The sequence below is a fragment of the Ziziphus jujuba genome, chromosome 9 (assembly GCF_031755915.1).
Source record: "Ziziphus jujuba cultivar Dongzao chromosome 9, ASM3175591v1".
In the NCBI taxonomy this organism is placed as follows: domain Eukaryota; kingdom Viridiplantae; phylum Streptophyta; class Magnoliopsida; order Rosales; family Rhamnaceae; genus Ziziphus; species Ziziphus jujuba.
In genome coordinates this window covers 5,888,512-5,911,715 of record NC_083387.1, presented here as the reverse complement: position 1 = coordinate 5,911,715, position 23,204 = coordinate 5,888,512, and the positions used below count along the sequence as shown (strand labels likewise).

Here is a 23,204-nt window from a genome sequence, read left to right as displayed (position 1 = left end):
CAGCGGTTTTTATTTATTTATTTATAACTGTTTGTTTGTTTGTTTGCAGCAATTTTTACTTTTACGGATCCCACGGACAGACAGATACACTTCAACTCTATTTATGACTCCCAGTGATTTCAATGGTACCGTCTTCTTTTTACCCTTCATTCTATTGTACAGGTGCTGTATAATGGAACTTTACAAATCTGAAAAAAAAAAAAAAAAAAAAAATCGGCTTTTAGTTGGAAAATTCTAAGTTAATACCTACATATCTATATTATTAACCAGCTATGGCTAGCTGCCTGTTAATTCCATCGAGGAATATCTTCTGCGTGACCCATTTGAGAAATGTCCCTATGTTCTTAACATAGTAAGTTTAATTTTTATTAAAGGCACACAGAAATCTTGTTCCAGCCGGAAACATTATCATAGGTTTCTGTTTTTCTCTATTACTCTTAGTATTTTATTGCGTTGGCTAATTTTTAGTAGTACATTGATGTTACTCGCCTAGTAGCTGCATGTATTGATTGCATATTGTACTGCATAGTTTTCAAACCCATGATTATGCTGTTACCTTTGTTGATTTATTCATTATTATTACTATTATTATTATTCTTTTTTCTTTCTTTTTTTGGCAACAAGGGAGGCTGAGTTCCAAAAGAGAAACATTTATTCATCATTTTACATACATAGTTGATGATACATACAGCTATCAGGTGCTCATTACCTTTAAAAATATGTTACAGCTATCAGGTGCTTGTTTATATTTGTCAATTTTAATAATCAAACTCACATGGCCATACTTCACCTAACTTTTGGTTACACCATCTATTTGTCATTGGTTTATTTTATTAGATCGGCTATATATATATATATATATATATATACACACGCCTATCTAAATACATAATTATGTGTAAATTAATAGTTCTCAAGTTCAAGGTACCTATGGACTTATTTATGATATATATATAAATATATAGCTGTCAATTTTCATTATTTCGAATCAAAAGCATGATGGTTGAAGAGCGCGTTAAGGTGATTCCAAGCTGCCAAAAAGGCTTCTGGTAATTCGTACCTATAGAAAACAGATAATATTTTGGACCACATTTTTGCTTCTACCATCGAAACTCCCATGTGTGAAAGATGGACAATATTATTAACCAGCTACCTTATATCAACAGCACATCACATCCACTGTTTTCCTAAAAATAAATTATCCCATTCATTGCTTAGGATGAGTTAAGAGACATGAATTGAAACCAAATCGCCAAACAAAATGCTTGTTTCATTATATGTAATACCATCCTTATTAACTCGCATCAATTAAGACCCGCCTAAAACGACTCTCACTAGACATATATTATAAACAGTGAAGATATTATATAAATGGAAAGAGAACGACCGATAATGTTATCTAAATCTATGCAACATAAAGTTGGGAATAAATGTCGACGTTAACAATTAGGAAGCATTTTATTCATAACTAGACTTTTAAAAGAAAATTTTCAGAAAAATTAACAAATATAAAATCAAAAGAATGCCGATAGAGCATAATACAAAGGGATAAGATTATGAACCTACTTTCTTTTATTTGTCTGAACCGATGAATATTATGCTACCTCTATATTTAAGTACAGCACCAATACAGAAAAACTCACGGATCAGAAAGTAGGAAAAAGGTGTATATAGCAATTATACACATGCCAAACACAACGCACACAAAATATATTATCAAACAATGGCTAACTGAAACATTTGCATCATTAGACAAAGGAGGTAGGCAGGAGCATCATTTGTTGAAAATCAAATACATAAATAATAGAGTTACAATTTAATTGATTTTAAAAAAAAAAAAAAAACAAAGAAAGAAAGAAAAGAAATTGCAAGACTCATCATCAGATCCTACCTGTCAAATCAACCACAGCTTCTTCCACGAGCTCTTGTAGCAATTTCCCTTCTATTTCGGCTCCTAAATTATCTATTTCCAAGCTCATTTGCTCAGCCCACCCTTTCCCCACCACCTCTTTCCTTACAACACCCTCCACCACCAGGCTGTTACTGTCCCCCTCATCCCCTGAGACACATCTCACCTCACTAGAAAACCATTCCTTCATTCGGGCCCACAGAAGGTCCTCCAATAAGGGCGAATCACCCTCCATAAGCCTCTCATGGGGCCCACCACAGGACGTGGACCTGACACTCGTGTCAGACCCATAACCAGTGCAGTCTGCTAACGCTGCATTCACACAGTCAAACACAAGCTTACGGCTTGATCTTAATTGCCTTCGCTTGCCTTCATGCATTTGCATTGTCTCTTTGCCATTAACGTTGGCGTATTTATCTCTCAAAGATGGGTCTAACGGACTGTTCAGTGAATGCCATCTTGAGAAAAATGAGTCACATCGAACCCCATCATTGAGGCCAGCAGCTGATAAAAGAGACTGGACCAAAGCAAGCCAGTCCTTTTCTTCTTCCTTAGCGCCTGTGGATACTAAGGAGGATCTTAATTGATAGGGTGTAGCCGTCTCTGCACAAGAATCATCCCATGATAGGGTTCGTGCGATTGATCCTATAGGTGGTGATTTGTCAATCAAATTAGACTTCAGAGGCACTAGACTTCCTGTTCAATGACAAAGATCATAATATAAGAACTGGGTAATTAAGAATTATGGTGAAAATAAAAACCCAGTATAACTTAAGAAAGAATATTACTTTGGTCATCTGGCTTTACATAACTGGAGGATTCCCGAGTTATGTCATCCTCTTCAAATGATGGTTCTAAAACTGAGATTGGACTTGGCTGGTCCTGATTCTCAGTTGCATTCCTAGGAATCATAGGCTTCATAAGGGACAACCCAGCCTGCAAATTGCAAAAGAAATTTTTTGGTAAATGATTTCATCAGTGTCATTTAGGAACCAAACCAAATTGGAAAAAGAGAAAAAATAAATAAACAAATGGACTAAGCCAAATGCACTACTAGTTCACATCATCTGAAATTGGTCGTTGAAGAGCTTCAACTTTTTTTCAAATACATGACTCAATAATTGACGGAGTGCATAAGAATAATGTAACGCAAAACCATGACTAAAATTTGCAAATTTATATTTATACAATATAGAATCATTATAATAAAAATAAAATAAAAAACAGTATTCAAATATTTCTAATTCAATGCATGCCAAAAACCACATCAAATAAGCAAACATTAAAATTAACAAATCTACGAACGAAAATAAACAACAAAGAAAGAAGACTACCTCCCGTGAAACTATGCCTTGTTTAAGGCCAATGTTGGTTAAATCTGGAGATGCTTTGCCTGACGATACACATGGAACAGGAGAAAAACACTCTTCAAGGCCACTCTCACTAGCACAAGGAGGTGCAGCATCACTAATCTTACTGGGAGGAAGTTTAGACCTCAAAGTGCCAGCAGAGGCAGCTTGAGATTCATCTTTGGATTGAGATGCACCAGATTTTTCTCGACTTGATTTCTTATTCCGGGAGAAAAATAAACTCGAAACTTTACCCCTCAGTGATGATTTCATGCTCTTTGCCTTAGTCAGCTCCTTGGAAACATCTGTCTTGCCAGCTGCGGAATCTGAAACTTCAACATTGAGCCTGGCACCATACACCGTAGATGATACAGGTACAGATTTTGACCTCACAAGATTTCTTGGAGAATCACCCATACCTTCTTCATTGTTCGGGTTCCCAGTCAAACATGAAACCAAGTCCCTTGGTTCTTGTTCCCTATTACCACCTTCATCCTCAGACCTTACTGCCTTCTTCATGTCTGAAAGAGCAAGCATTTCACCTAATGTACTTGAGCTTCTCCGGACATGTCTTTGTTCCTGAGAATTCCCATTTGATGCCATCATGGCCCATCTTTCAGAAAGTCTCTTCTTTGCTTCTCTGCACACTGATGACTCGGGAGAACATGATGCACGGCTGAAGGAAGAAGAAGAGAAAGGGCTGCCAAACCTATTGATATAATCCCATGAATGCCTAGATGACGGTGACATGACTTCTGAATCACTGAGATTTTCTGCAGCATACTCATTTTCTGATTTGTTAAATGAACTCTCATCACCTGTATAACCATTAGAAAACACAGAAGAAAGCAAGGTTTCATCCCTTCTGTGACCCATCAGATTATCATGCATCTTCTGCGTGATCACTTTTGCCACTTCCCTTGATTCTCGTGTTTCTTCATCTTCAAGTTCCTCATACAAGTTTTCTCCGTGTAATATTCTTGGCGATAAGGTAGTTGAAGAAACAACAGCCTTAATGTCATGAGTCTTCCCAGGGCTAGGCTTTAATACCACAATTCGAGTAGGTTGAGTAGGACATTCATCAGCATTCGGACTAGTAAACATAGGAGAATGTCCAGGGCTTTTGTCCCATACAGCTCCTTGACTCATCTGGGCTGGTTTCTTTATCTTTTTATCATTCATCTGGCCTGATACAGAAAACGTGCTGTTATCAACCATCTTTGAGGGTCTCAGAACAGTGATTCTCTTGGTCTCTGGAGGAGGGGGAATTGATTGTAAGTCATATAAATGCTGAGAAAACAAGGAATTTGGTTCTTGCAAAAACTTAAGGAATAACTCTCCATTGGAACTTAGAACTTCCAATGCATCTTGAAATTCCTTGGACTGGCGTAGCTTCTCATCAGTAGCTAGGCGTTTTGCTTCCACAAACTTCTGGCGAACAAGGGCCATCTTTTTGTCATTTAAATATTCATTATACTTTCCCTTCTGTGGTGACTCGTCTCTTCCATAACTTGGGTTCTGAGGTTGCTGCCAGACTTCATAAACATCTTTGTATTCATTATTCTCTGGACACTGATGTACTTCAAATTGCATTCTCCTTTCTGAAAACACATCTTCTTGCTGCCAACATCCTGAAGGTAATCCTGAAAGATCAGAAGTAGATCTTGAATAACTGTTTGTATGGCTTATTTGGATAGATGAATGAGGCTGCTGACGTGGGAAGGCATCAAGCCCCATCAACTTGGCAACAACATTGGGTGGGTTATTTTTAGAATTTATTTCTTTTGACATTTCTTGGTCTATGAGCATCTTCATGGGTGTTCCATTTGCTTTCTTGTTTGATGAAGTCTTCTTGAACTCAGACACCATCTGCCCACCCCACAAAAATGTAATCAAGATCACAATGATGCATATCTTAAGTAAAAGACAAAATGTATACACTTTTTAACAGAAACAGTTACTCCACTAGCACTAGTCCATGACTACACTAAAAAGAAATCCCTCAATTTTTACCAGTTTATCCTCCATCTTATCGCCAAAGGGAGAACCCATCCTTCCCACATCCGATCGGCTCCTTGAGTGTGTAAACCCTATCAAGCAATCATGCTTATGTCAAGAACTGATGGTTTGGTATCATAATTTCATAAATACAGTTGAAAATACCAAAGGAGAATTAATCTTAGTTTTAATGTGATAATGAAATTTATGGAATAGGAAATTTTAAAATAGAAATTTGATACTAGGTCCTAATCTGAGAAAGTAATATTAATGATTTGATTTTGCCAGAGAAACAGAGATAACTCATTATCCAAGACACTTTAAAAAAAAAAAAAAAAAAAAAAGAAAAAAAAGAAGACAGATTATGCTGTGAGAACAAACAGCTTTTTCTGCAAATTACTACAGATGTTTTACCATTAACTAGAGCAAACCAACAGTTATGAGCCACTATATAAATCCATATTAGATCAAATAGAGATTTTCCAGACAAGCCAAATGTCAACATGATAACTGCTCATCTTTCTCTATAATTTTCTGACTAAGTTCCAAATCAATCTACTTTTAGAATTTGATCCACAAATTCAAAATGCTTGTCACATAATGGAAAATGCTTTCATAATTCGGAATTGGTAAAAGATAATAATAAAAAGAGATTACCATCATGGTGGGGTTTATCTGTTAGCAGCCTGTTTCCAGTAATCCCCGTATTCAAATCAAAGAGGTTTACCATTCTTCCCAAGCATCCTGGGAAAGGTTCCTCCACGTTTTGACATTTCCTGCGCTGAATCCCATTCATTTTAACACCTGCAGTGACAAAGTTCGGACAAATAAGTTCCACTGCAACCTCTCGCTTAGGTAGTTAATGTTTAGACGGAAGCAAAAGATCTGTGAGAACAGATATTCATTCTCTTGAGCAAAAAGGGCAGCTTACACAGAGGCCAGAAAACACGATGTAATTTTGTACCAAATAAAGGCTTGAAAGAAAAACAACACAAAATTCACCGAAAAGAAAAACAATTTCTCAACGCCTTCTTAGCAGAAGGCTACAAGCTCCAAGCCCAAGTAGAACCGAGAGATTTGGGCGATATAAGCTACAACCTCTTAGGGAACAAATCGTACGGCTATGGGGGGGGGGGGGGGGGGGGGTGGGGGAGAGAGAGAGAGAGAGAGAGAGAGAGAGAGAGAATGAAAGTCATTTGTTCAAAGAAGACCTTGGTTCAAGAGGAAAACAGAGACATGTCAACTGTTTATGCAGACTGAAAATCCAGCATATTTACTTGAAAAGTCACACCAATTTATGCTTCAATACCACAATCCACAAAACAATCTCTAAATCACAGAACCAAAAGTAATTTTCAATATAATATTATATTCCCAGCCCCGAAGGAGGTTAAAAAAAAAAAAAAAAAAAAAAAAACACCTATCACAGTCTCAACTTAGCTACATTTAAATTAATTGACGCCCACAAAAGCTCGGTAAAACGACCTTTAGATGCTCGAAGGCCCAAAATTTCGAAAATCAAAGCAAAACTCGAGGTTAGGAATTAACCAAAACTTGAAAAAATCACAAGCAAATTCGAAGCTTAATCAGTAAATAAAAATGAGAAACATTTAGAAGCAAAATCAGTGCAAAAATAGTAAAAATTAAGTAAAATAAATGATTGCGGTGGATTGAAACAAAAACCAAGAATCTTACGTTTCAAATATTACGTTTAAAAAAAGCTGCCACAGTTACAGCCAAAACTATTTCTTTAAAAAAAAAAAAAAAAAAAAAAAAAAAAAAGAAAGCAAAGCCAGAGAGAGAATTAGATTCGATTAGCAGCAAAAGCAAGAGCTTCGTAAAGTGCGAGATCGAAGAGAGTGGAAAGGCCACGGCGAAATGAAAAAAGTAGTGTGAAAATCCAAAAGATATCCTACAGACTCCTCGGCCACACTATGTAAAAAAAAACTCTGACACATTTGAAGAAGCCATTTTCCATAGAGAGAGAGAGAGAGAGAGATTGCGACCTGATGAGGTCATCGGAATCTGACATTACGGTGCTAATGTGGCCGGGGACTAGCCAGGGTACCGGTCCGGATCTGACATGGCGACTAGATCGGCAGCTCCTGGTGTATGTTTGCGTCTGCGTGCGCGTTTATGCTTGTGGGTGGGTATGAATGTGCGTGTGAGCGTAGAGAAAAGAGGAGCTGGGTTGGTTTTGCTTCAGCTTCTCTCTCCACCGACTCTCGGTTTGTCGGACTTGAAAAGCTTTTGCTTAATTGTGATTGATTTATTAGTTTGGATTACGGTAGCGAGAGTTGATCGAGGATAACCAGTTAGAGAGAGAATCAAAATAAATAAATAAAATAAAAGATAATCAGATAATACCAATATTTTTATCCTTTAAATTTATTACAAATTTATTTCTTTTATATAAAATTATAAATTAAATAAATTTGTTATATTTTCTCTTCTTTTTTTTTGCATTGCTGGCCTTTAATTTTATGAAAATTTGAAATTCTGGACTACCTTTTAGAGGTTCTGATGAGATTGCCAGAAGCATTGAGTTTTGTTTTCACCAATGCCCTTTTGCTTGTGAGTGAAACTTCCATCTACTCTCTCTTCCTTTTCATTTTTCTGTTTTTTTTTTTTTTTTTTTTTTAACTGCTCATGTTCATGTTTCGATCGATGGATGTTTTCTACTTTTTTTTTTTTTTGATAAAATGTTTTCTGTTACTTTAAAATTGTAAATTGTTATTCGGAGCTTTTTTTAAATCTAATTTAAAGCCTTTTGTTTATATTAATTGGGGCTTTATTGTTTTGAGTAATTGAAAGGAAAACATTTTCACATCAACTTGGAATGGAAAAATATCAAAATGGTACATTTGAAATATATTGTCATTTATGGACTTCTAAAAGGTTTTTTTTTTTTTTTTTGGGATAATATAAAAGGTAAATTTTCATATATAAGCAAAGGGTATAAATTTTAATAGTTCTAAAAACTTTTTTTTTGGGGTAATTTGATAATAAATTTTAAAAACTGTTTTGATCACATGCATATACATTCATACATGTGTATATTAAATATTTTTTTCAGAAGTTTTGTTATTTAACATTATTAGCAACGATCACCATTTTATATAAAAAAAATTAATTAAGAAATAAATTATTTTTATTTTTTAAATTAAAATTTTAAAAGTAAACTATTTTATAATAACAATTTAAATTGTTTTATGTTATATAAGTGTCATTGATGATCATTCATCAATGGTGATAAATAAGTTTTTTTTTCAATAAAATGAGAATGTTTCAAATGTTAACAATATATCTGTAATTGAATGTTAATTGTTATTTATATAATATCTAAATTAACATACTTAAATAGTACAAATGTATAACTAATTCCAAAAATTTGTTCTGCTACCGTGTAAAAAGAATATTAATAGTAATTAATTAATTATATATTTTACTACATTTTTCTGTTTCTATTCAATTTTTTTAAGAAACTTACAATGTCTTGCAAAGCTTTTGAATATAAATATTAATCTTAATAATATTTAAGTCATATCAATTTAGCATCCATTTTAAATATTACTAATATTTTAAAAAAAAAAAAAAGACAATATCTATATTACTGATGCGGTAAGTATAAACTTTCACTATATATATATTTGCTAAAAAATGCTCTATAGATTTTTTTTTTTTAAATAATGATTCACAACTAAAACTTCTTTAGACAAGTAATAACCTTTTTTTTTGGTTTTTTTTTTTTTGGGGATAATAGAACGAGTAATAATTTCCAGCATTTGTTTTAGATTTTTGGCAAAATATGAAAACAATATTTTGAAACGCATCTAAATTGTTTGTATATGTCCACATTTATGAGAATAGAAAATGAAGAAATGTGTTGCTTTTAGAAGTCAAAACTGTAATGAAATAAATGACACCAGAGAATTTGAAACTGTGTTTCATGCATGTTCATTGAAAAAGGAGCAAACCAATAAATATTTCAACTTTCAAACTATGCAACTTATGACTCACATCAATTGGCATTTGAAAGTTTCCACTCAATTTTTTTTAATATATTCTATTCAAAAAAAGTAAAAATTTCTTTATTTTACACACACACGCACACACATAAATATGTATACTTAAAAAAAGAAAAAAAAAAAAAAAGAAAACAAGTCATTGTTCTTATATCAACGTTTTAATGGTACATTTTAGTTTAGTTTCCTTTTTCTCAGAATGCATTATCGTTAATATTATATTTAATCACAACAACAAAATCCAAATAATAACAACAACAACAAGCTTCATTTATTTTTCCATATAAATACAATTAGCAGCAGCACACCAGCAGCTAGCCACCCTATTTGAAAGATAAATAGACAAATTAAATCTAATATTTTGTTGTTATTCTTTTAGGTCATTAAAGCCCAAATGCACTTGCACGCCTACTCATCATAGAGAAATTATTTTCAGATACTCGTGGATAGAGATATAGAATGACTCATTTTCTAATACCACCACTCATTTTTCTCAAGCAGTTTATAATTAATATTATTTTTTTAAAACCACTTGAATTAATATTATAAAAAGATTCTTTATTTATTTAATCTGTTACTATCTCATCATTTAGCACAACTTACAAAAATTCAGGAAATAAATAAATAGAAAAAATGTTTAATAAAAGAACAAAGTATAATGGTCCCAATGCAAAGCGTACTGTGTCTTTTCAGTAGCTTAGTGATTAATGAATTTAGTAGGAAGCCCGGTATGAATATTTCGGTGCAAACTTGATTCGAAGTTTCGTCCTTGTCTGTAGACTTCTTAACAACGCGGTTTGGAATTTGGACTGGAAAGTTTTTTTTTTTTTTTTTTTTTTTTGGGTTAAATTGGATTGGAAAGTTTTGGACCCTGGAAAATAGATCCATATTTTATATGGATATCCTAAAAATTGCAATGTATTTGCTATAAAATGAAGTACTTTCTTCTTTTACTAGAGAATCATTGTTTTTAATTTTTTATTTGTTTTTTGGGGTGGAAGGGTTGGTAAACAAATATATATATATATATATATTTTTTTATAACTCACCTTCTAGGCTAGTTCTGCGTAAAGGGCAGAAAAAGATGATCAGATTTTGACATATTTTACAGAATAAAAACCTTATCATATGGTCCATTTCTCACATTAAAAAAAAAAAAAAAAAAAAAAAAAGGAGCTTAGTTCATTTTTCATCTACTTTTTGTTATCTTGCATGGACAGCCGTTTAATCGAAGAATGATTGTAAATTTGAAATTCTTTTGTTTTCTATTAAAAAAAATAATAATTTATTTGTCAAAATCAAGTAGTATTAGTACATGGGGAAAAAAAAAATTCTAGGTGAAAAAAAGAGAAGGGGAAACAGAAATCATGAGCAATGAGTCAAGGAGAGCAATTTAAAATCTCAACGGATAAAAATCAGTGACATTGACCATAATACTCGAGCCAAGTTTAGGTAACAGGGACCTACTACCAACCAAACCACTCTATGACCTTACAAGACAAGATCTTCTTTGCCCATAATCAAAAGGAAGACTTGTGGGCCTTTTAATTTTTCATCATTTTTCACTTTAAGCTGGTTTTTTTTTTTTTTTTTTTTTTTAAATCAATGTCACAAATTCATAATCATTTTTATTTTTTGAGGTGATCCAAAAATAATAATGGAAACCACCTGAGCACCTCTTAAAAAAGTTTCTAAATCATTCTCATCATTCTTACCTTTTGTAATTTCTTCTTTTCTAACCATGTTCTTTTTTCAAAAAAAATTAAAAATTAAAAATGACCAATTAGTCAGATATAATAGGAACAATAACATATGAAAAATGCCAAAACACTGGCAAAGTCACTTTCTTCCCTTTTAAAAACTTTAAAATTTGTCTGTTTTTCCCACAATTGTAGGGCAAAATTGAGCAGAAGGAGCCAAAATACTGCTAAAAGTAGGCATGTTATGGCAAAACCTCATGTTGATTGAGCTGATTATGTGATTAGCGAATTAATCCGGCAAAAAATCTGGAATGGGCCACAAATCTTTTATCCTTTATGGATGGGGCAGTACAGAGACTGCACATGCCTATGAAAATGACTCATCCTTTTGTTTTCTCTGAGACTGTTTTTCACTATTCCAGTTTCTGGGTTTGGTATTAACACAGATTATGGACTTGATTAGGCAGAAAAAAAAAAGTTGGAATAAGCAAGAAAAGGTCAATTCCCTAGTTCTTTTGGCAGCATTTGGACTATAGTGGCAAAAAGCTGGTTATAAAATATTTTTTATACTACGTAGATCAATAATGTAATATATTAACTTCTAAAAAAAGAAAAAAAAAATGCCAACAGGTGGATGACTTACAAATAATATATATTTCTTTTGGATGACTTACAAATAATATATATTTCTTTCTTTACGTTTTTATAATATCAGATCAACTGTTATACAGATATTATTATTGAAGGAAAGGACATTCTAAAGACTTTGTACCATTTGCATAATATTTAATTGAGTTGATTAGGAAAACAGAATATACAGATTTGCTTTCTATCATATTGAAAAGGCAATTACAACTGCTGGAACTAAACTACTTTTTATTACTATTATTATTATTATTATTATTTTGGTATTCTAATTATAATTTTCTTTTCACCTAACGTAAAAAGAAATTACAACTCTTCAAACCTTTTTACAAAAATTTAAATATATATTTTTGACCCAGCAAACATTTACATTACGCAGGTAGGTTGAAATTTTGAACAGTTAATTAATATTTTAGTGTTATAAAAAATTAGGATTTTTATTGAATTTTGAGAAAAAAAATTTTTTTTTTTTTGATAGAATATTGAATTTTGAGAATTGTATAAATGGTGAAACATCTTTTGTGGTAAATTGGTAATTTCAGATTTGAGAATATTTATAGTTGGATTCCAGGGGGGAGCCAATCTTGCCGCGACATCACGACCATCTCAAGTGCGAAGAAATATGCTTAAAAAGGCAGGGGTAGAATGGTAAAAATATAAAACAGGTCTATGGGGATGGGAGCTAAGAGGGAGGAGCGGAGAGACTGCGCGTGGGGAAGAATGTGAAAGAAATGAATGGGGGTGGTGATGGAGTGGGAAGTTAGATGACGTCAGCAGACAGAGTGGGGGTTGCATACGTGGCAAAGTGGATCCAGCAGTTCTGATCGTGCAGGTGAAAATTTTAACCGTGGAATTTTCAATCATGCCGTAAATCTTATTAATTAATTTATTCAGATATTACCAAAAAAGAAAAATCTTATTAACTAATCATGATAATCCAAATTAACCTTTTCATAATTCCATTTCCAAAAAAAAAAAAAAACAAAAAAAAACCAATAATCCTTAATTTTGTGAAAAAAAAAAAAAACTATACACTAATTTTCTATCCCTTTTATCCTGAAAGTAAAATTTTATTTTATTTTATTTTTTGTCATGCTATTACTTTTTCTTGTTTGATTTATGTATTTTTTTGCTTCTTAGTTATTTTAGAAAGACAGACTAATAATTATAATAGTTTTTAAAAACAAAACCGAACTACTAATTATGATTTGAATGGAATATTTTTCAATCAATGATTTGGAGGGTGATGAGGAATTTTCCAAACTTGTATTCACCACAATCCAACGACGTATGACTCTGACGCATAATATGCATTTGTGTGTGGACCATGCAAACATGCATTTATTTACTGTATGCAAAAAATTAAGTTAAAAAAAAAAATTTGGATGCCATGGGAAAATTAACCTATTCTATGTTGTAATTATGAAATCAATTTCAGGTCATTAGGGAATCTAGAATGAATTATGAATAGTTGAAAATGATCGAATTTTGTAAGGAGAAAAGTAAAAAAGAAATTAAGCAAAACCCAACATATGATGGAAGGTTTTACACTTTTCCTCCTCAGTTGCACCTACTTCAAACTACTAAAATAACTTTACCTAATGCCTGTCTTTTTCTCAACTCTCACATATTAGGGGGACAGGTGACAGAAACTATCCTCATAAAGATTACATAATCAATATAACTTACCTTAGTTTTTGGAATTGGACAATTCTACTGCTTTCGATTTATGTCAATGACTTAAATTTCAAAACTAACTTGATTTTCAATCATTAATTACAAAATCTTTCATTTTCATTTTCACTTCTTTTTTTTTTTTTTTTTTCCTTTTTCTTCAAGTATAAATTATAATATGAAAGATGCTTAAATTAGAAAACTTCTAAACAAATAACAATTCCTTAAATTGGGATGATTTTCCATCTATTATATTATTTTTTGTTGCTGAAGGAAACAATTTGTAAGGAAAATAAAAAGGTATAATCAATTCTTGAAGTGGATGGAACTTGAAAGCGGTTGTTTTTAAGAAGTCTGCTGAATATATTACATCACCTTAAATCCCATTTCTACCATCTCAAATGCAGCAAAAGCAAGCAAAAGAGACCCTTTTGAAAAGTTGGATTTTTCTTTGAGATGAATCAGGGAAAACCCCCGACAAAACTTTTAACTTCCTAAAAAATATAAAAGAGTTGGCGTATCAAATTTTTTTATCTTTATTAGGCTTGGAGATGAAACTTAATTCTATGCCGTAGGACATCTCTCCTTTGACAAGAGAAAGACACTTTCTTGTTAAGCGCCAGCTAATGAAACGCACCAAACAAAATAGGCCACTCAGAAAGTATAATAAATGTAATTTAGAAGACCTATTAAGTTTATAACTTAAGTTTATGAAATTCTCCTTAATGTACATTTTTCAATTTTTTCTTTTTGTTGTGTTAAAGATATATAAGAGCATAAGAGCATAAAAATTAAAATACCTAACTCTAACAATAACCCATAACTAAATAATAATAATAATAACAAGGAAAAATAAATTTTGCTTTTCAAATTTCAATGTCAAGTGTATTGTATACTTTAAAGGTAGACAAAACAGCATAAACTTTTCGATTTTGTCTATCGCTGATATTTTTGCTAGTGACTTCCAACGTTGAGTGCTGGATAACTTTTAAACTCTAGAAATAACAAGGCATATTTGAAGAACAATGCCCACACTTCAGGCTACCTTTTTCACCAATGACATAGCCTTCTTCAATTTTCTTTTTCTTATTTGATTTTTTCAAAAGTTCTCCATGTCAGAATTCGTAGATTTGGCAATGATACTTGAGATGCAACGATAAAATTGTTAGTTAGCAACTCGAAACATGAATTGATAATCAAATATTTCAATTCAACATTGTAGAATTGTAACCACACTTGAAAATCTATCTATCATATCATCAAATGTAATTCAGTTTACAATTTCCAAAATCCATACATTCTTCAACTCCATCCTGGCTTGACTTATCAAGCAGCAAGGGCCATGTCTGTTCTCTGTCCTGAAATAACTGGAATTCAAAGGATGGATAGTCATGGATGCTAAGGTTATCTTCACTAAAATGAGCACGGGTTCCTGTATGATTTGTGTCGCCCAAGCAACTATCATAACCATCATATGTAAGAAGGTGGGAAGAAATGTCTTCCATTCCTGGAAATTGTAGAGCTTGATCAGTAGATAAAACATGCTCTTTTGGGAATCCAGTTAATGGAAAGCATTTCAATCCTAAATCAAGAACAAGCTCAGAGGATAGGAGAGCTTCTGTATTAGGATAATCATGACCCTCCTTGATAACTTTGCTCATAAACCAGTTGTTGTGGTGGGGAGTAAAGAAGTTGCTGCCACCATCACTTCCATTATCATTATGGCAATCTTTTGCAGTAAAATGGTTGGGAGTACACGATAAGGTTAATGGTAAATGGCTAGGATCTGGTATTATATCGTCCTTGCCTTCAAGAAGATGTCTCCCATATTCATGGTTGTGAGCTAGAGATAAGTTTTTTTCATCCTTTATGTTGTCAAAATCCCAGTCCCGCATAGGCATGTCCAACTCTCTTCCAACCAAATATCTATTTGGATGACAGAAGAGATCAAGCTCTTTAAGATTACTAACAGACCCATACTTAGAGATTGGAAAGGTAAAATCACTTTCAGCACATAAAGTCGAAATGCCACCTCTTAATGCAGAGTCAGATTCCCATATTCTGCAGTGATGCTGCGTTTCATTAGCATACCTAGTTGGAGAGTCAGAGTCCAAGTATGGAATTCCCCCTCCTGATCTATTGGCCCAAGAAGACGATATAGAATCAACAAAGTAGCGGCCACATTCATGTTCGACTAATTTTCTGGTAGGAGTCAGTTGAATATTCACGCAGTCAATATCTGATTCAGAGGAAACAAGTGATGACGATTTGGCATTAGTTTCCATTTGCCCCACTTTTTGTTCCTTTAGATTCTGCAAAAACAATTTATTTGGCTTAGTTAAACCCCCCAAAATGAAGATCATATGTCCATTCAAATTATTGACTTTGTATACATTGTTCTCACTGCTCTTCGGCACCAGCCGTCCAAGGAGTGCAGAAATGATATTGTACCTGAGAAAAAGTCCATTTTCATTAATATGGGGCATAGAAAATATATAAGAAATTAGTAATGATCAAATGTCTCACCCCTTTGAATAAATTCCATCCATATCAGGATATGAGGTAGCTGCAACCCATTGACATAGTTTCTGTCTCTTCCTAATAAAAGTTTCTGCATGCCTGTATTTAGTCCCTGAAGATTTAAATTAAGTTTGTAGTATGCTATGCAATGACATTCTTAGTTTTTTGCATAAAAAGGATATATCCCTTCGTACTGATGATATTTAAAAATGCATTCTTCCACCCAGAGAAGTTTTAATTTGAAATTAATATCCCAACACATCAAGTAAGGGAAAAACTAGAGGTTCTTGGGTTCGCCAAGCAGGTGCGAAGACAAAAGTTGGAAAATTGTAATAGACCTTTGTTTAAACCATAAGGTTCTGTGCTTTTATGATTTTATCACACTAACCCTTGCCCCTAGGCCAAAGAAAGCATAAGCAACAATGTAAAAGTTTCACCAAACATTTACCGTCAGGTTTCAAGGCATTGTTATCTTCCTCCATATCTTCATGTATCCTATGCAGATGGTCTGACTTTGTCCAGCCTTTCTCCATGATCACATCTGTAACAAAAAGAAATGAAAAACCTAATTTGCAGTTAAAATTTATGGCATATCTGCAATTCAAATTAACACCATTGTCATATTACAAGCACTAACATAGAGTTTATGTACCAAAATCTCCAATGAAATTAGTTCATCAAGCAAACAATACACAGACAGCCATATAGGAGGAGATCTGACCACTTCTTATGAGATGATCAAGCAAGATTGTAAAACAAAGAGATGAAAGAAATACTAGACTGGATTTTGTCAAACCAATCAGAACAAGTGTTTGCGTATATGTGAAGACAATAAGAGTCCCAATTATCACAAGTGACTTTACCATGCGGGAAAGTAATTTCTATTTCCCCTTTTTCTCCTGACAACGGACAATCTATTTTAACAAAAGTAAGTAATCAGAAGAGCAACATGAAAGCTCCTCCTCCACATGGTGCACACCTGAATTTTTTAATGCATTACCAAGCGATGAGTCAAATGAATAGAAGTTCACAGGTGTAGCTTTTTCAACCGGAAATGAGTACTTGATCCCCTTATTACAGCTATCATCGACAATCTTGGTCCTCTCTGCACATAAACATTCCGTCATAAATGTAATAAGCAAATTTAGATGGCAAGAAATTATGTGCAACTGCACTTAATCATGAGCAACAAAGAATGCAGTTGTAGTTTGCAATAGATGGGAACTTCTTTGCATGGTTTTGGTAAACACTTTAAAGAAATGAAAAACTATAATCACTAGCTTAATAAGTCACCTCCAAAACAGCTCACCGACTTCAACGTTTTTGCTTGGATTTGTTTTGAGTCATTATTCAAAGGATGGGAACCCAATTCGTGACCTGCATCTTTCTTTAATTTCTTAAAGAATGCATATTCAGAAGTTTTTGCACCATCACCTGCTTATACAACTTTTATCATATCAGAAAATTGATTTAATAATGAAAATATGTGAACTTGAATATATCTAAAAATTAGAGAATGAGAAATCAAATAAACCAAAGAATGCACAGCAGAATACGCCCTGAAAAAAAATTAAGTAGATCTAAGCGTAGCAAAACAAATTGGAAATTCACATGTTAGGGGCTGAACTGCTTCTACGTGCACAGAATCATTATCTGCTCGACAGGGTATGGCATCATCGAGATCTTTAAATCTCACTCTTTTCTTGCGGCTCAAATCTACAAGGACGTGGAAAGGAAAAAAAAGACAAAAAACCTAAATCCAATTACAAACGTCTTGAAAATCCTAATCCTAATTCTATGTATGACTGAAATCCAGTTGAATAATTGATATAAAAAAAATATAATAATAAGAAATCAAACAATTTAGGGGTGAAACCTTTGGATCGCGGGGATATTGAAGCGGGAATTTGGGAATCGGATCTCGAAGCTTCCTGAAAACTTCGTGAAGTGGTTGGGATCTGCGATCTCCGCTTCATTGTAGTCCTAGCATGGACTAACGTCTGTGATCGCAGACGGTGGGGATAAAACCCTAACGAAATTCTTCAACGGGAAAAGGTAACTAGCCGTTGGGTAGGGAGCCAACAGAATTAAAAGGAAGGGTATTTAGCGCCAAAACGGCACGTGGCAGCTAAGAAATAGTTGGGTTTCCGAACTCTGGACTAGCTGTTTCTGCAGGGTTTTAACTTTTTTTTTTTTTTTTTTTGGGGGAAATACTGTATAGTACTTGTTTTAAAGTGATAAAATGATAACGACATGAAAATTCCCCAATTACAGTTTGAAAATATAAAATAGCATTGTGATTATTTGCTTTTTAGTATAAGTTTTAATTTTTTTTTATTTTTTATTTTTTGCTTTTTTCCTTTTAGTATAAACTTGTTTCAATAATTAATATTTTAGCTATTATGTCTGGCATCATTTTATTTTTTTGGGGGGTCAAATCTAGCATCATATGTTATTATTTGTTTTTGATAAAAAAAAAAAAAACATATGCTATTATTGTTTGCGTGATTACTCTCCACAAAATTTAAAACCAAAGACATTATAATGTAACTTAAGAATGAGCAAAAAACGCTAAAGTTTTTTTTTTTAAAGAAAAAAATTATTTAAGAGCCAATAACATTACAAAAATCGTTATGAATGGCTGAACTAAACCATGTAGGTTCAAGCTTCTATCAAGACTTATAAGGGTGTAAAGTATGATAGGCAAGCTTATGAGCTACTCTGTTAGCACTATGCCCAACATAAGAACACTTAAAAAATATATGAGAATTCAACAATTGTTAAATCACCTCCATCGGAAAACAATTTTCACTTAAACCCACACTATCCTCTACTATCAAATTAATAGCATTAATAAAACCGCTAATAAGTAACAACCTCTCCACCATAAACCCACCCGAAGACAAAATAAAATAACCTCTTTAATTGCCCATAATTTAACAACTAAAGAAGAAACCAATCTATGAATATGTTTTGAGAAGGCCTCATAAATTCCCTTTGAGAATTCCAATCTACAACTCCCAAACCAAGCTTTAAAATCCAATTCGCTGAATGCTAAATTTTTGTATTATGATAGTAAACGAAGTAAATAAAAAATTTTAGTCTTAAGAACTTTTTTAGCAGCAATATCAACAAAAAATATTAAATTAGTGTTAATCGCTATCCCAAATTATATTGGTTTTGGAGGAGATCTTTTGACTTCTGAGTTTGGGCTTTGTTTGCCCCAATCAAAGTCAATTTTCTTTCCAACCCAATCCAAATCACCCCAAATCCAATGAATCCGGATCCAAAAACCCAATTCCAATCACCAAAATGTTTCACAGAATATCTAAATTAAAAATTATATTCCACGTCAGAAATATAAAAAAGATTTCCCAACGGACAAAAGAATCGTGTTAAAGCAAAGGATGACTTGTAGGGACATTATCCAAAGAAATTGGATATGGTGCATAGGTGGCATCAGGTTAGTGGAGGAATCGATTTATAGAAGTTTAAGAGGATGAGATAATTGTTTTCCCCAAATTCATACAAATTCAGTTCATTCAAAGCCATTCGAACTTTGCTCTTTGTCATTTTCTTTACCAATTAATCTTTTCTTTTGCCGCACTTGCATCTGTTTGGAGAGAGAGAAAAACAAAGAGCAAAAAAAAAAAAAAAAAAATATTCATGGCGAGCATGGCATCGGCTGCCTCAGGGTTCGTGATAACTCCGAACGTCGCGGCCAACACAAACTCGGTTACAAGCAAGAGCAATGCCTTGTTTTTCTCTTCAAAGAACAACAGCACCAGCAGCAGAAGCTATTCAAGGCTCGTCGTAAGGGCTTCTGAGGAAGGACCTGCTCCACCGGCAGCCGCCACCAAGGAAGCAGCTCCGGAAGCTGCGGCTCCTAAGCCTAAGCCACCACCGATTGGACCCAAGAGAGGCACTAAGGTCTGTTGTATTTACACTTTTGCCTATGCTGTTGCTTGCTTCGCAATAAGTTTAATCTAATTTATTAATACTTTTTCCTATCAAATTTTATAACGATAAATAATTTATATCATTGATTTTTATTTTTTATTTTTTATATTTTGGTTCAAAACGATTTTGTATTAATTGATTGTTCTGCTTAGATCCCTGTGTATAAGTTAAAATTGAATTAGCCATAAAAAAAAAGGTTATCTTAAATTATTTGGAACCATTTTTTTTTTTTTGGGAGAAATATTTGGAGGCAATAGAGTGAAAAAAAAATAAAAAATAAAAAATAAAAAATAAAAAACCTGTCTATAAAATTATAAATTCTATCTTACCCAATAAAAAAACCTGTCTATAAAATTATAAATTCTATCTTACCCAATAAAAAAACCTGTCTATAAAATTATAAATTCTATCTTACCCAATCGAAGTATTTTTATTTATTATTATTTGTGTGTGTTTGCGTATGTGTGTGTGTGTGAGTTAACCTCTACGCACAAAACGAAAGTCCATTTTTGACAACAGCAGTCATGTTTGGAGTATGAAATATACTATTACTAACAATAATAAAATTAAATAAATAAACTAGAATGCGGGCCTCTTCGGGAAAAAAAGAAACCCAACAGTATGCAGGAAATTCTATAATTTATTTGTTTGTTTATTCTTTTGCAGTAACAATACTATAGTTACTTCGATGTTCTTCCAAACATGATAGTATATGATTGTGAACATGATAGTATGATTTCCAAAGAGTAAAGCTACAGAATTGCTGAATAAGGAAACAAGAGTTCGAATTTTACTAAAATGGCTCCGTGTAAACACTTAAAAATGTGTCTCTTACAGGTTAAGATTCTAAGGAGGGAATCGTACTGGTTCAAGGACACTGGCTCTGTTGTAGCTGTTGACCAGGTCAGTTCTCTCTCTCTCTCTCTCTCTCTCTCTCTCTCTCTCTCTCTCTCTCTCTCTATGCTAGAAAGAAAAACAATAAAAACAACGATTTAAAAAAAATTCAAGTTGTTGATCTTTGTGTGTTCATGTTATTGTTGATTATGAACAGGACCCAAAGACCCGTTACCCAGTTGTGGTTCGATTCCAGAAAGTAAACTATGCCAATGTATCTACAAATAACTATGCATTGGACGAGATTGAAGAAGTTAAATGAGAACTCTTTGTGTTAGTTTGCTTTTGTAAATTGTAATTGTAATTCTCTATTCTCTTTGCTATTCACATTCTCTCTATCTTCTTTTTGCCCAACAATCTGTATCACACTCTGATTTCTCTCTTTCCCTGTTCTTCACAGTTATGTTTTCATGAGTTTTCCGCTTCATGTCCAAATTAATTGATCATATCCAATTAAGCATACAAGTTTAGTAACCTTATTGGTTGTAAATAGGAACTTCATAATACAAACACATTTGCTATGATTACAACCCCTTCATTCAAATCAAAGGGTGATTGTTAATTGCATATCAGCAATGCTAAGTTGCCAACAATACAATTCCTAATCATTTTCCTGACTACATTAGATAAAATAATGCATCATGAGAACCAAAATTGTCATTTTCGGAAGACCTATTACAATAATCAGAATTATTTTTTTTTTGTGTTTTTTGGGTTGGAATTGTTACAATAAAGTCAGCAGAAGATAAAATGAGAAAATTGGGATTATGAACAATTTGAAAACAAGAAACTTATAACCTATGAACCGTTAACAGAAGCTAATATAACCTTTTTTTCTTTTATTTTTTCTTTTTTTTTTTGGTTGTCTTTGAAGGGAAAAATGGCGTTTACAAAGCACCAAAAATAAATAAATAATACGTATTTTGATCAAACTCGTCCGTCAAATCCGTCAAGTAGACCAGACCACATTCCTTTTACGGGGGGTAACTGTGCAACAAAAGCATTCCAAGGAGGGTAACCAACGCCACTGCCACGGACACGGCCATCCAAGCGCAGAGATAAATACCTGAAAAAAGATCACAAGAAAAAAATAAAAAATAAAATAAAAAAACCCACTTTATGCTGAACATCTCAAGCCCCAGTACCGGACTACTACTGGACTCCATAAAAGAAGTGGAAATCTAATCTAAGCAGCAAGGAGCAAACACTTACACTGGAGACTCAGTGGAGACACCAGCCAATTTCTTTTGTTCTTCTAACCACCTATATATATATATATATATGTCCCACATAACAAAAAAACACAATGAGATTATGATCAAAAACTTGAAATTGGATAATAAATTTAAGTCAGTCGCTTACTTGGTCCATTCTGAAACATAAACAGGAACCAGTTGCCAGAGTCTCTTCCTCTTGGCAGTAATATCTTTGCTCTCTTCGCTTTCGTCAAACTCAAAACTTGGTGGTAAATACCCATCCGTGGCAAATGGAACCACAAGCACACCGCGTTCCAAAAGCCTTTCGGTGAAAGGCTCGCTAAGTCTAAACGCTTCCTTTACGAAGGATTCAGGTCCAGCACAGATTACAAGCCTAGCATTCCCTCTCAAGGAACTCACTGGGATTATCCTTTTTTCGTCCACACGGAGCTTCAGGTTCGATAGGCTTTCCTCTCTGGAGAGTCTAGCCAATTGTGCATTCTTAGCGTTGTTTTCCCGATAATACAAGAATGCAAACAGCGACACTGCTCCGACATCGATACCGAGACCTTTCAAAATCTCAGGGACTTCGGCTGCTCTGGATGGATTGGATAGTGCCCCTATCAATCGTGTGGTCGCTATGAGCCCTCCCAGTGAACCACTGGCAATGAAAGCAATGTAAAAGAACATCCGGACTGACCGAAATGGAGACAGAACTTCGCTACGAATCTTGGCTGCTGAACTGATCAACAACAGAATCAAAAGAAAGAAATTGAAAAATATAAAAAAAGTAATAATAATAATAATAAATAAGAATAGGCAATTAGGGAGACAGAGAGATATATAAGAGGACCTAATTTCAGAGGAAGAAGAAGGTTTATCAGTAGCAAAGCAGGTGATGCTGGAAGAAGATTGGTTTGGGGTGGGAAAAGGTTGATATGTCACACTGGTTGAAGGGAACGTCCATGGCTTCCGTTTGAGGCTGAGAAATTGGCCGTAGATTCTGAAATCATTTTTGTTTCTGTAATGAGTACTTGGAGGTCCGAGAATGTACAACGAAGAGTTTGATGCTGCTGCAGAAGCCATGGCTACTGCTCGAATTTTGCGATTTTGTTCGCCTGCTGCTCCAGTTTGCTCTCAACTGGGTTGGTTAACTCCCCCACCGTCTTGTTTTTGTTTGGACGCTAGACATGGATGATCATAATAATGCCACGCTTGCGTCTTCGTATCATATCGTCTTTTTTTTTTTTTTTTTTTTTTCTCTCTCTCTCTCTCTTTCTCTCTCTCTCTCTTTTATTATTATTATTATTATAAGTCTCTGCTATGAATAGTAA

The 23,204-nt window shown here is 33.6% G+C and overlaps 4 protein-coding genes across 8 annotated transcripts; 1 reads left to right on the top strand and 3 right to left on the bottom strand.

Moving 5' to 3' along the window:
* Window positions 1-1,686: 1,686 nt before the first annotated feature.
* Window positions 1,687-7,568, bottom strand: LOC107426464 (uncharacterized). 3 transcript variants are annotated; one of them, XM_048480800.2, is made up of 6 exons: window positions 7,263-7,568; window positions 5,914-6,060; window positions 5,272-5,348; window positions 3,244-5,127; window positions 2,698-2,845; window positions 1,687-2,605 (listed from the first exon to the last, which is right to left on the bottom strand). In XM_048480800.2, the coding sequence occupies exons 1-6, from the start codon at window positions 7,273-7,275 to the stop codon at window positions 1,881-1,883; spliced, it is 2,994 nt and encodes a 997-aa protein (XP_048336757.1). In that variant the 5' UTR covers window positions 7,276-7,568; the 3' UTR covers window positions 1,687-1,880. The 3 variants fall into 3 exon arrangements, with proteins under 3 accessions (XP_048336757.1, XP_048336759.1, XP_048336758.1); XM_048480802.2 differs by lacking the exon at window positions 7,263-7,568 and adding an exon at window positions 6,259-6,375; XM_048480801.2 differs by lacking the exon at window positions 7,263-7,568 and adding an exon at window positions 6,188-6,334.
* A 6,861-nt stretch (window positions 7,569-14,429) lies between these two features.
* Window positions 14,430-18,010, bottom strand: LOC107426448 (uncharacterized). Of its 3 annotated transcripts, none has more exons than XM_016036639.4 (8): window positions 17,697-18,010; window positions 17,432-17,536; window positions 17,114-17,254; window positions 16,800-16,925; window positions 16,269-16,361; window positions 15,827-15,932; window positions 15,694-15,751; window positions 14,430-15,612 (listed from the first exon to the last, which is right to left on the bottom strand). In XM_016036639.4, the coding sequence occupies exons 1-8, from the start codon at window positions 17,794-17,796 to the stop codon at window positions 14,560-14,562; spliced, it is 1,782 nt and encodes a 593-aa protein (XP_015892125.3). In that variant the 5' UTR covers window positions 17,797-18,010; the 3' UTR covers window positions 14,430-14,559. The 3 variants fall into 3 exon arrangements, with proteins under 3 accessions (XP_015892125.3, XP_024932853.3, XP_024932854.3); XM_025077085.3 differs by having other exon boundaries at window positions 16,821-16,925; XM_025077086.3 differs by lacking the exon at window positions 17,432-17,536 and having other exon boundaries at window positions 14,431-15,612.
* Window positions 18,011-19,377: 1,367 nt separating this feature from the next.
* Window positions 19,378-21,148, top strand: LOC107426460 (photosystem I reaction center subunit IV A, chloroplastic). The gene is made up of 3 exons (XM_016036651.4): window positions 19,378-19,750; window positions 20,618-20,683; window positions 20,832-21,148. The coding sequence occupies exons 1-3, from the start codon at window positions 19,487-19,489 to the stop codon at window positions 20,934-20,936; spliced, it is 435 nt and encodes a 144-aa protein (XP_015892137.1). The 5' UTR covers window positions 19,378-19,486; the 3' UTR covers window positions 20,937-21,148.
* A 269-nt stretch (window positions 21,149-21,417) lies between these two features.
* On the bottom strand, window positions 21,418-23,100 carry LOC107426456 (protein LOW PSII ACCUMULATION 1, chloroplastic). The gene is made up of 4 exons (XM_016036648.4): window positions 22,724-23,100; window positions 22,037-22,612; window positions 21,887-21,937; window positions 21,418-21,740 (listed from the first exon to the last, which is right to left on the bottom strand). Exons 1-4 carry the CDS (start codon window positions 22,954-22,956, stop codon window positions 21,602-21,604), a joined length of 999 nt encoding a protein of 332 aa, XP_015892134.3. The 5' UTR covers window positions 22,957-23,100; the 3' UTR covers window positions 21,418-21,601.
* Between the last annotated feature and the right edge of the window lie 104 nt (window positions 23,101-23,204).